Source organism: Equus quagga, chromosome 3, assembly GCF_021613505.1.
Source record: "Equus quagga isolate Etosha38 chromosome 3, UCLA_HA_Equagga_1.0, whole genome shotgun sequence".
NCBI lineage: Eukaryota > Metazoa > Chordata > Mammalia > Perissodactyla > Equidae > Equus > Equus quagga.
The window spans coordinates 102,582,514-102,594,911 of record NC_060269.1 but is presented as its reverse complement, the minus strand read 5'-3'; the positions used below and the strand labels follow the sequence as shown (position 1 = coordinate 102,594,911).

Sequence of the window (12,398 nt, the reverse complement as noted above, 5' to 3'; positions counted from 1 at the left end):
ATATTTCTCTTTTCCTGTAAATCAAAATTTCTTCTGAGATTTAATATTTCTCTTTTCCTGTAAATCAAAATTTCTTCTGAGATTTAAAAAAGTTATATAAAATTCAAACCTTCAGTATTCATCTTAAAGAAAATTCCTTTAAGATTAGAATAAATGGTTTTATAGTTTGTCCACTGGACCAACTTACTTGCTTCTGTTTTTCCCTCTCTATTATGTCTTTGCTCAACCCTTCTCATTGCTTCAGATGTGACCCTGCTTTACCTCCCTACGTAGGACTATTCCTGGATCATGTTTCCTTCAGACTTATCTCATATGCCACTTCTTCTAGGAAACTTTCTATTTTTATTTCTCTCCAAAATGGATATGACCATTCATATTAAAAACAAAACAAAACTTCTGTAGCTATTTACCCATTCTTTTACAAAATAATAGTGTGGGCTGGCTTGTTCTTCTTTGATAGCTTGTGAAAGAAAGATTAGTAATATAAGCAGCTCTTTATCTTATTCATCTGTGTATATCCGTTGGCTGAGCAGTTTTATTTGTATCATAGATATAAATAGTTCTTTAATTAAAGCATTTATTTAATTGGGCATTAATCGCTTTATGCACAAATAGGTAAAACCTTACTGAATGCTGTTAATTTTTGATGATTATTTGACAGCTAACCAGTATTTATTATGTGTCATGTTTGCTTTCAGCATTGTGCTAGGTTGGTAAAGAACTATGAAAAATACTTCCTTAAGTTGGTGAGGTCATTTTACCATATGGCTCAGAGAGCTTAGAGCCAGGGTTTGTTTAGATTATATAGATACTGCACTGTAGTGTAAGTGGAGGGCATAATTAATACATGCAAATATATGAATTTTATAAGTAAACATTTGTATTGTCAAGAGCCATTCCATAGGTGGTGGGGAATATTGCCTTATTGAAAAGGGGAGGACCCTTAAATCTGAGAAAGTAGTCCTGAACCAAGGTTAGGGGACACTTATTTTCATTTGGTGTTAACTGCCTAGTTAAGGGTCAGCTCTTTGTTGATCACTTAATAAAAGATAGAATGCTTGGACCGTCCTGGTGGTATAGTGGTTAGGTTCATGCACTCTGCTTCAGCAACGCGGGGTTCACAGGTTCAGATCCCCGGTGCGGACCTACACACTGCTAATCAAGCCATGCTGTGGTGATGTCCCACATACAAAAGAGGAAGATTGACCTAGATGTTAGGTCGGCAACAGTCTTCTTCAAGCACAAAGAGGAAGATTGGCCCTGTGCTAACATCTGTTACCAATCTTCCTCACCAAAAAAAACCCAAAAAGCAAACCACAATTCTTTTAAGTACACAGAAGCAAGAGATATGCTGAACATTTTATATGTCATTTCATTTGCAGACTACCTAAAACAAGTATGAACTAGGTGGTAATAACCTTGTTTATAAGATGAAGAAACGCAAGCTCAGAGAAGTTATAGAGAGAGAGGTAGCTGGGATTTAAACTTCAGCTGCTTTGGTTTCCAAGCTCACGTTCTTGAGTACTATATTATGTAGCTTCACACTGGAGAATGTGGAAAGGGTGTGTGTTTAAAGGGGTTCCCTCTTTGGGGAATGAGCTCTCCCAGTCTAAGTGCTTCTTTAATTTTAGTCGCATTTAAATCATGATTAACATAGGAATTTACTACTGAAGTAGTGTAAAGAATTTACTACTGAAGCAGTATAAGGTCCCTAAAGGATTCTGTAAAAGAATATAATTGATATTACTTTGTATTTAGGCGTGAATTACCCTTCACTAAGTCGGCTCATCTCACCAATCCTTGGAATGAACATAAACCAGTAAAGATTGGGCGTGATGGACAGGTTTGTTTTTTAATTGATTTTTTGAAAAAACACATTAATCAGCCCTTTTATTGATCTTTATTGAAGGACATTTTAAAACCATTTCTGAAAGAATTTGTGTGAAAGTTTAAGGGAAAAAATTCTTATTTTAAGTTCATGATTACTGTGATGATGACTCATTAATAAGATCTCCATTAATGTTGAAAGATAGATGGCTTTCTACAGTACTTTCATTAATACAACTGCAGGAAAAGTTTTTGAACAGAATTGACCTGATTTTAAATGGTTTTTCATTATATTACTACTGTTTAACAGATTCTGCACTTGTATAATGTATTTTGGAAATGCCCTTGAGCAACTTTACTAAAGTTTTTTGAATAGCAAGAAGCTTTATGAAAAGAAGATAAGTGTATGTACTCAGATTTTCAAGTCTGCAAATGAAATTAAGAGTGCAGTGATTTAAAATAAACCCAAACCTTTGACCATCATAGTTTCTGTGTAATTTTAAACCAGAAGTTATGTTTTCATTGCTCATAAGTGAAAATGTTGCTAATTAAAAACAAAATTTAATTTTAAAAAGTCGATAGTCTGCCTTGTTTAATGTATTTTAGTACATTTAGCAGCTCATAATTATGAAAGTTGTTGGCACACACTAACATACGTTGTTCTTCCAGTGTATTAAGATGGATGACTTTGTCCTGATATTTTTGTATTTCGCACAAAGAAATATTCCTCCTTTGCAGAGGGCAGTTGTCACAGAGTTTTAAGGAACCACATTTGTGTATTTTACTTTGGAGATTCTACACTTTTAGTTTTTAGCTTTATATAAATAACATGAAACAATTTTGAAAGGTTTTTTCCAAAACCTTTCAAGGAAGTTGATTGGAATCCCATGTGATCCTTACCCTTGGGAAGGAAACCTCCAAGTCAGTCTGTTTTTGTTCTTGTACACCAGGAAAATAGAAGTCTATTGAAAGTTTCTCCTGTTTCATCTTGTAAATTCGTACTTTCTTACTATAGGAAATTGAACTCGAATGTGGAACCCAGCTTTGTCTTCTATTTCCCCCCGATGAAAGTATTGACTTATATCAGGTCATTCATAAAATGCGTCACAAGAGAAGAATGCATTCTCAGCCCCGATCAAGAGGACGTCCATCCCGTCGAGAACCAGTCCGGGATGTGGGAAGGTTAGAAACGTTCTTTGGACTGATAATAGGCACATGTATCAGAATAACATGATGGAGGAATGTGATTCGTCAAAAGTTTGTCCTGCGGTAAAGAAGAAAGAGAAAATCCTCAAATCAAGCTGCATGGACTAGTTTGTGGCTTCATTGAGGATTTCACATGGTCACCTTGGTCTCAGTCATTTTTCAAGAGGAAAATGGGGATCTTTCCTTATGCAGAAAAAGTGCTAAAAAGTGATAACCAGATTAGATTAGATAATATTGTGATAATACAATGTATACAATTGAAATGAGGTGGGCCTTTGTTGCTAAGAACAGGCTAGAAAGGAGGAAGAGGAAAAATTCTTTATTTGCCGAAATTGTTAATATTTTGTAAAAAGCCTTTTCTTTCAGGTGTGTCTCTGGATAAGCCTTGTCAGATATGGGACTTTTATAAAGGATCACTAATATTTTTTCAGAAGATGACGCCTCATTTAGAGGATAAAATATTTTAAGTTATTTTGATATTCAAGAGGAGCATTATTGGGACTATTTCAGATTTTATCACCGTGATGTGTTAATCCCATTGCCAAATATTCTCTAACATGTACCCAGTGAATTCACACATCTTGCTGAGCTTCTGAAAACAATAGGTTCTTTCCAAAGGGGATCAAGTGGCCTTGGGAGACCCGGCAACAAACCAAAAAGAAGGGCTGTTGCTGTGTCTGTTTACAACTTTTCCAGATGCTGGCAGTACCTGTGGACTTAAAGTGTTTTTTAGAGGATCGCCATGGTTATTGATCACTACTTTATGAACTTAAACATCATTTTCCAGGAAAAGGGGGTTTAACTTGTTACAGAATTGGAGAAGTCTTTGCAAAGGACTGATTTATGCCCTTCTACCCAACACCTTCCCTTGTATAGATTTGCATACAGCTAAATCTAAAATTTCTGCTAAAGACTCTTGGATGTATGGTTGATGGGATGAAACCTTTGGTTAAGTTTCCTTTCAGTGGAAACATCCTGTGGTAGGTACAGATAATCCAACAAGAGTCCCCATTTCTTTGAGCTTAAAAAGGACACTGTCGAGTAGGTAGGAGGAAACCTGGCAGAGCACCCTTATTTTTGGCCTAAAAGGACTGAGCACCAAGATGTCATTTGAAGTTTTAAGCTAAGAGGTTTCCAGTGCAATACAGTACATACGAGTGAAGTTTTTACCTCAGTTTTGCAATGGACTGCAAACTATACTTATTACACCACTACACCTTCTCTCAAGCCTGCCAGGGCCTCCATATATGTATGTGGCTTACAGCTTAAAGTCAGTAGTTGGACTACTATATGAACTGTTACTATCATGTTTTATACCGGTCGTAAATGCACTCCCCCAACTACAAGAAAGCGGTATGTTTATTTTTTAAACCAGCTTTTAATTTTCTTAGTCTTATTTATTGTAGATACAACTGTTTTTATTCTGTTGGGGGGCTTGGGATTATTGCACTTTGCACTTTTAGTGAGTTTGTGTTACAAAAGTTAATGAAAGTAGTTGATGTTCAGAGAAATGGCTGGAAAACTAGTGATGCCAGGTTATTACAGAGTTTTTATTTGACATTAAGGGTAAAAGATATATTACCCAAAAAACTTGAGCTTTTTGTTTTTATTTTCTGTAGCTCTTTATTAAATGCTAAGTAAAATGAAGTGTATTTAATGATGTATTACATTGCTGAGATATATGGAAGACAGTAAAGAGCAGCCCTCTGCATATAGTAAAATTTCATCTTCTAAAGAATACACTTTGAACTTGTTTTATGAACTCTGTTAAAACTCTGCCCCATTACTTGCTATTTTTATTTTAAGGCATTGTCTGTGGAAAAAATTCCCTTAATTCCTAAATGTTATTAACTATAGAAGTTAGTTTTTCAAAGTATTAAGATTTTCAAAACTTTCCTGTAAAGTCACTTTTAATTATCAAATTTTCTGTATGACTGTGTGAAAAGTATAATTTTGTGTGAAGCAGAAGAAAAATAAGAAATTCTTAGTTTTGTTTAGACTGACCCTGAAATGACATTAGCAACTTTAAATATGTAGATTTTAGAATTACCTATTGTGTAATGGTGATACACAGTTTTTTTCCTTTCTTATTCACCTGATTTTGAGATTTTATTTGAGAAAATGTTTTAATTGTTAAACTGGATATATACATTAGTTTGAGGGCAGCTCAGTTACTTTTGTTTAGAATACTAAAATGTGATTTATATATTTTGAGCAGATTCTTTTTTCCATGTGTCTCTTCATAGCATGAGAATTGCATAGACTATCTACTTTCGGCAATACATTTAGGGATTGGTTTATAGTAACTAATTTGAGAAATTAAAATTTAGAAATTTTAAGATTAGTTGCTCACCAAATTTAGGGTGTTATTTTAAAGAAAATAATGGGCTATTCTTTATACTTAGTTCTGTCAGAAACTCTTGCTTTGCTGTTTGTTCTCCTAGCAGTTTTTGGTTTAATTTCTAATGTGTCTAATTTGTGTAGGCGTCGACCAGAAGATTATGATATTCATAACAGCAGAAAGAAACCAAGGATTGACTATGCCCCTGAGTTTCACCAGAGACCAGGTTAATATTTTATAATCCTGCAGATATTTGACTTAAAATTATAAAAACAAACAAACAAAACACAGAAACTTCTATCATAATCCTGTGGTTTTAAAAGTGAGAAAATTTAGGATGTGGCTACTTAAACCTTAGGAAGTTAACAGTTCTCACATAGTAATTACTTTGTTAAGTAACTTCCTCCACTTTGTTAAGGTTGTCTGATGTACTCTAGTGTGACTCATTATCATAATTTGTTAATTACCTGAAGTTACTAATTTATAAATTACTGCACAAACAGGAACTGCACATGTGTTTTAAGATTAAATGTAGATAGAGAAAGCAGTGATCTTATACTCTATTGTGCTTTTTATTCCCTATGATACTTACTATTTCATGTGTACAGCTTTAATTAGAAACTCAAATTATGCTATATTTTTCTAAATAATGTTTGACTTCATGTTTTTAGAGTGGAATGGGAAATACTTGGTTTGTAATTTAAAAGCAGCTAAGTTAGTCTTTCCCTTACTGGAATTAAAAAAGGCAAACTGCATCTAAGAGAAGATATTTATTAAAACAGTGATAACACTTATAAAATATTAGACAGTTTGGAAATAGGTGTTAGTGAGCATTACAGCAGTATTACATAAGTGGCTTGATAATCGGCCTCATTCTTCTTCAAAATGGGTATTCCAGAGAGTGAAATTAGTTTTCCCCCAGTAACATGGCTAAAGTGTTTTACATTTTATTTGTGGAGTCCTTACTAAAAGAAGGGGGAAAGACTGTTTCTCTTACCATATGGTTCTTTCATTTAACATGTATGCATCTTCATTTTTGCAGTTTTGTTTTTCTCCCCCTTAAGTTTGCATATTTTAAAACTATCTGGTTGACTTAAGGCTTGTGTGTACCATCCAGGTGGAAGGTAGACATTTGTTTTAAGGAAGTCCTATTACAGTGTCCTCAAGATAATTCCTCTGCCGTTACCTTCCTTATGGTGTAGGGTGAAGAAATTTTCTATCTAGTGAGAATTGGGATGTGGATTTAGAAGATCCATATGAAAACCTCTCTAGCACTTTGTAATTCTGTGATAACAGTAAGTTATTTAGTTACTTCCTAGATTCTCATGTAATCTGAGAAGAAAATCCGAAAATGGAATATACAATAATAGCATCACTTAATAGCATCACTGTATTTCATGGGAAGAATTGAAATGAGTGGTAAGGAAGGTCTAATTATAATGCCATAATAAAAAGTATAAATTTGATTTACTAAAATGCTTGATGTTTGAACAGGGTATTTAAAGGATCCACGATACCAGGAAGTAGACAGGTAAGTTGGGTTCACTCTTGCTTAGTTTTGAATTACATTCTTGGAACTAGTTTATGAATTACCTGAATTTAGTTTCACAAATCTTATTCCCAACAGACGATTTTCAGGAGTTCGCCGAGATGTATTTTTAAATGGGGTAAGCATTTTATTTTATATTTTTAATGTACATAAAATCAGGATCTGATTTATTTTGTAAGCCTGAGTTGGATTTTTATTTGCTATTGACATTATCATCTTTCATTTTAGTCCTACAATGATTATGTGAGGGAATTTCATAACATGGGACCACCACCACCTTGGCAAGGAATGGTTTGTATTCTGTTTTTGCAAGTTATTTAACTTCATTTGTAGTTCCATATATTGAGTGCTTGCTTGGAATATGATTGTTACACTTACCCATTAAGGGACTTAAGTTACATATCTTTGGTGATAAATAATTACATGCTATTTTAACACTAAAGACTAATGAGTAATTTGATTTGTGTTAATAGGGCAGGCTTGCTTGATAGGTGTTATGGTTAAGTATTATAGTGGTTGTTAGTGCAAACTCTGCCTGCTTTTACGTACCTTCACTTCTCAACTCTGTGACCTTGGGCAAGTTTCGTAATATATTTTTTAGTTTTCCTTATCTTTAAAACTCAACAGGCATTCCTTCATTCTTTGGCTCATCAAACCAATATTTAGTACCTACTCTGTTCAAGGCACTGTTTACTCTGGGTATACATTGGTGAATGAAATGGACATTATGTCTGTCCTTGTATGGCTTAAAATCTAATGGAATAAACCTCGTGGGATTGTCAAGAAGCTAAATTTACAAAATACGTGTAAAGTTGAGCATAGTGCCTGATCCTGATACTCAGTAAATTCTCTATAGAAAATAAAGTTAATTAAACTGTTCCTAATTTTAATTTTTTCCTTTAAGCAAGCTGGATATTCTTAGGGTATATTTTAAGGTATTGAGGATAGCTAAAGCATTATATTCCTAAGAAATAAAAAGCTTGGAAGTTTTAGTAGTTCTTATTGTTTCTTATCTTTTGTTCCTTAAATTTTAAATGCTGCTTATAATATGGCCCCTTCGTCTAACTTTTGTTTCACTTAAGGTACTGTATACAGATAGATGAATGTATAAGGTTTCTTTCCTTTAGATTCTGTAAAATTAAAAAAAATCAAAATATTTAATAATGTCTTGGCACTAACTAGGGAAGTAACCTTTGATTTGCCCCTATTCATTTTATAACGGCATTTAAAAGTTCATTAGCTCCTGGAGGTTTTTTTTTTTTTTTTAAAGAGTAGATTTTTACATAGTGGTTAAGATGACTGATTCTAGAACCAGGATGCCTGATGTTGTGTCCCAGTTCCACCCCTTTAGTAGTGTAATCCTAAATTACTTAACCAGTTGATGCCTCATTTTCCACTTGTTTAAACTAGGAATGATAATACTTATCTCATAGGTTTGCTGTGAGAATTAAATAAGATGTGTAAATTGTTTAGGACAGTGCCTATCTCATAGTGAGCACTGTGTGAGGGTTATTTCTATTAGTATTTAAATGATATGGTATAAAAGTATAAACATGTTATTTTAAAAGATGTGTGATTAGAGAGTTTATAATGCACATATTTTCAACAAGTAAATAAAGAGGGTATTTTGAAGAACCTTAATGCCATCAAAGTAAATGGCTAGTACAGATTATTGTTTGGGATGGGTGATTTGGGTAGGGGAGTTCTAAGAATGATTTGTTTACAGAGCTATTTGGGTAGATGCTTACGGAAGTGGTTTTCTTTTTTTAGGCTCCTTATCCTGGAATGGAACAACCTCCACACCATCCTTACTATCAGCACCATGCTCCACCTCCTCAAGCTCATCCTCCTTACTCAGGACATCATCCAGTACCACACGAAGCAAGATACAGAGATAAACGAGTAGTAAGTGCATGAGAAGGCAAAAGTGTGAGGGAGCTACTAAGAATTCTAAACAATTTAAATGTGGGTGTTGCCAGATTATGTTGAATGGTGGACTATTTAATATTCTTTGTGCAAACTATTTTGGAGTAGTTTACAACCTATTTTTTGTTAAGAAATGGCTGATCTCTTTGGATTATCTAAATAGACTTATTTCTTTTACTGATCAAACACAAACTGCTTAAGTTGAGGCAACTCCTACATGTAACTCTTAGGTGTAATGTCCTAGGGATATAGTAAATTAGGATATTTTCTTTCTGTCCTGAGGTCTTCAGTTATAACTGTGTAATTAGTATTGCAAATAGATATTTCTAAGCTTTCTGTATATTCTGGCTGGCTCAGTTAATTTTCATAGGACAGGTGGTGATAATCTCCAATCCCATTTAGTCATCTATTTCTGTTTATACCACATTTTGTTAAAATTAGTAACCAAGTGAATTGTTTCACTTCCTCTCTATCTGTGATTCTTAGGATGATGCTAGCACATGACAAACAGATGTTAAGAAATGAAGCAGAACAGTAATTGTCCTTTAGTAATTACTGGTTCTAATAATTCGATAAGATCCATATGAAAGCTTTTTTTGCTCACTTCAAAACAGGTTGAATGAAAGACTGTAGTTTGAAGTTTCTGGGTTTTCATTATACTAGTTGGGCTCAGATTGTTTATTAAATGGTATTTATTTCCTTGATACTTTTATTTTTAAAAGTGAAATTGTTTTCTGGCACTTGCTGACATAATTCCTTTGTATATAAATTTGATAGCTTTAGAAAGGTAGTTTGGTTGTTAAAGTAAGATAACACAATTTGGGATTCCCAACCCTGCCCTCCCTTGACATAATGAGTTTGTGCTGGGCCAAGTAAACATCCTTTTATCTTCCGACTTAGGTGAAGAGCATGTATATTTGAGATGGCCAGTTGGAGCAGTAGTTTCCTAGCCTGTCTTTGAGATACTTTTATCTGATGCCATTTATTTCCTATCCTGGTAAAGATGTTAATCTTTCAAAATGAAATCACATTAGGACCTTTAATAATTCAGTAAAACAATTTCTGATCCTAACTGACAAACAGACTTTAGTAGTTTTTTTTTTCAGTCACACAAGAAGAAATATACAGCCTGTGTACGATGAAATCTTAGTTAACTAGATCAGTTGTGATGTTTTTAAAAATGCCTTTTTTTAAATGATTGCATGATTTTCAAAATGGGAAGTCTTTCTAAGATTCTCTTACCAAAGTATACTTGTCCTTTTTAACAAGTTCTGCTATTTCATGCACCTTTAGAGTGTGTGTGTGTGTGTATGTGTGTATGTATATATTCCATGGTTATGTAATAATCACATATTCACTGTATGTGAAAGATAGTGTGCAATTGTGTTTCAGACCTTAAAGTCTATATTTAAGCTGACTTTTGAAAAGAGACCAAGTTCTAGTTAAGAAGTAAAGGTGAGTTGAGAACTAAAAGTAGAAAGCTAGAGCAGGGGTCAAGCTAAGAAGTAGCCACAGTAACTTGCTACCTCACTTAGTTGCTCATAGTACTCTTTCTTGTCCTTTTCAGCCTTTTGTATATTATTAGCTCTGTGTGGAATAGACTTCACAGTCTTACCGAAGTACATATTTTCTTAAAATTCTATCAACTTCCATAAATTGTTTGTCATTTTTTGAAAGAAAATCTGGAATGTAAATTCCTTATTTCACCATAAGAGGGCAGAGTTGGTTCAAGTTAGTTTGTAGAATCAAAGGATGAAAAGAAAGTAGAGTTCACCTCTTGCAGAAAAACATTGATGACATTTAGCGTAATTGGCAGCATGTATGCATGATGCAACATTGATGGTCATCACTAGGAGATTACTTTGGCCTAAATCTTATTAAAGGAATTGGATGGAAAAGTTACTGAAGTTACATAGGAAACTACATGAAATTATTTTTAACTGATATTTGGATAATGTCTGTTGTCGGTTATCTAGTAAGACATCAAAATCCTTTTTCTGAACAATGACAAAATTACATTTTATAAATTAATACATTAGCGCATTTCTCTAGATTGTTTCTCTCTACCAGACAATAATTACAATATAGCCACTCATAGATTCCATTTGATTTTTAACATACCTAACCTATTTCTTACCTTTTCTAGCATGATTATGATATGAGGGTGGATGATTTCCTTCGTCGCACACAAGCTGTTGTCAGTGGTCGGAGAAGTAGACCCCGTGAAAGAGATCGGGAACGAGAGCGAGACCGCCCTAGAGATAACAGAAGAGACAGAGAGCGAGATAGAGGACGTGATAGAGAGAGAGAGAGAGAGCGATTATGTGATCGGGACAGAGACCGAGGGGAGAGAGGTCGATATAGAAGATAATGCGCTTTTGGAAGCACTGATTGTTTAAAGATAAAAAATCTTGTATTTTTTTTTGTGTGTGTTTACAAGTAGTAAATTTATTTTCAGCTGTCTACTTAACGTTCATTGTGTAGAAGGATTTATTATGACCCTTTTTGTTCCAAGCATGCAGTATATTAAGAACTGGAAAAACTCAAATCCTCCAAAAATGCAATTGACAGTTTGAGTTGACCTTTTTATTGGGGCAGAATGGAACAGTCCAAGAATGTAGATATTGATTCATTCTCCTTAAATGTTTATCTACTTATAGTATGTTCATCCTAGTTATTTTTTGTTTTCTTTCTTCCCTTTGGATCTTGATTGATGACTACCATTATATTTTGCTTCGATGTGTTTCTAAATATAGTTGCACACGGTTCTGTAAAAAATGCTGCTATCAAGTATGCAAATATTGAAGTATGATGGTTTGACTGTATGGCAGTGTTGTAGCAGCCTCTTGGTTTCTCCCTCCCTCTTTTTTTTAATCTTAAAAAGTCACTTTTTATTTTTCTTCAGTCTTCAATGATGAGAGCAATATGAAGAAGACATTGCTATCTAATTTTTAATCTTTTTAAATAAAAAATTCCTATGTTCAGTAGCATGGTTGATGCTATTGTTTAGCCTTCCCCTCCAAACTGTATACATTGGCTTGGAATGTTCACAACTTGCGTGTGTGGCAGCAGAAGATAATTCCCGTATTCTACATTGCTACTGTTTTGTATAAAATAAATTGGTAAAGATTGACACTTACCTGCTGTATTTCTTTCTTGTCTGGATGCAAGTTTGTTTTCTTCTGCATTAGCTGACATAAAACAATGCTTTGTGTTTAGGAATTGTAGGAATCTCATTTGCCTTTTTTGCATATTTTAGCAGAAATGATTGAGGCCAGTTACATTGAAAGCTTCTATTTCTAACCTAAGAACTAGTGGGTACACAGTGGAATTATGTTACTATTTTGCTTAACTATTTATTCATCTGATAAGATTTTTGGATCTACTCTGGTCACAGTATTGTTTTCTTTTTCAGATTTTCTATTGTCTTCATTTTCAATAAGTGAAGATGGTTTCTATTTTACTTTTAAAATCCACTTTACAGTTTAACCCTCTTATAGTTACATATTTTAAGTTAACCTTCAGTCCCTCCCAGGGTAACAAACTGTA

At 33.9% G+C, this 12,398-nt stretch overlaps 1 protein-coding gene across 4 annotated transcripts in view; it reads left to right on the top strand.

Annotated features, from left to right (window-relative positions):
- YTHDC1 (YTH N6-methyladenosine RNA binding protein C1) overlaps positions 1-11,988 on the top strand; it is a 35,440-nt gene extending 23,452 nt beyond the window's left edge. For 2 of the 4 annotated variants that reach the window (XM_046656172.1, XM_046656170.1), the window contains 8 exons: positions 1,759-1,843; positions 2,843-3,009; positions 5,518-5,600; positions 6,869-6,905; positions 7,002-7,041; positions 7,152-7,214; positions 8,694-8,828; positions 10,996-11,988. In XM_046656172.1, the coding sequence (XP_046512128.1) occupies positions 1,759-1,843; positions 2,843-3,009; positions 5,518-5,600; positions 6,869-6,905; positions 7,002-7,041; positions 7,152-7,214; positions 8,694-8,828; positions 10,996-11,220 (835 nt within the window). In that variant the 3' untranslated portion in view covers positions 11,221-11,988. Of the gene's footprint in view, positions 1-1,758; positions 1,844-2,842; positions 3,010-5,517; positions 5,601-6,868; positions 6,906-6,977; positions 7,042-7,151; positions 7,215-8,693; positions 8,829-10,995 lie in introns of all 4 variants that reach the window. The other 2 variants (XM_046656171.1, XM_046656169.1) reach the window with 1 other exon arrangement.
- Positions 11,989-12,398: the final 410 nt, after the last annotated feature.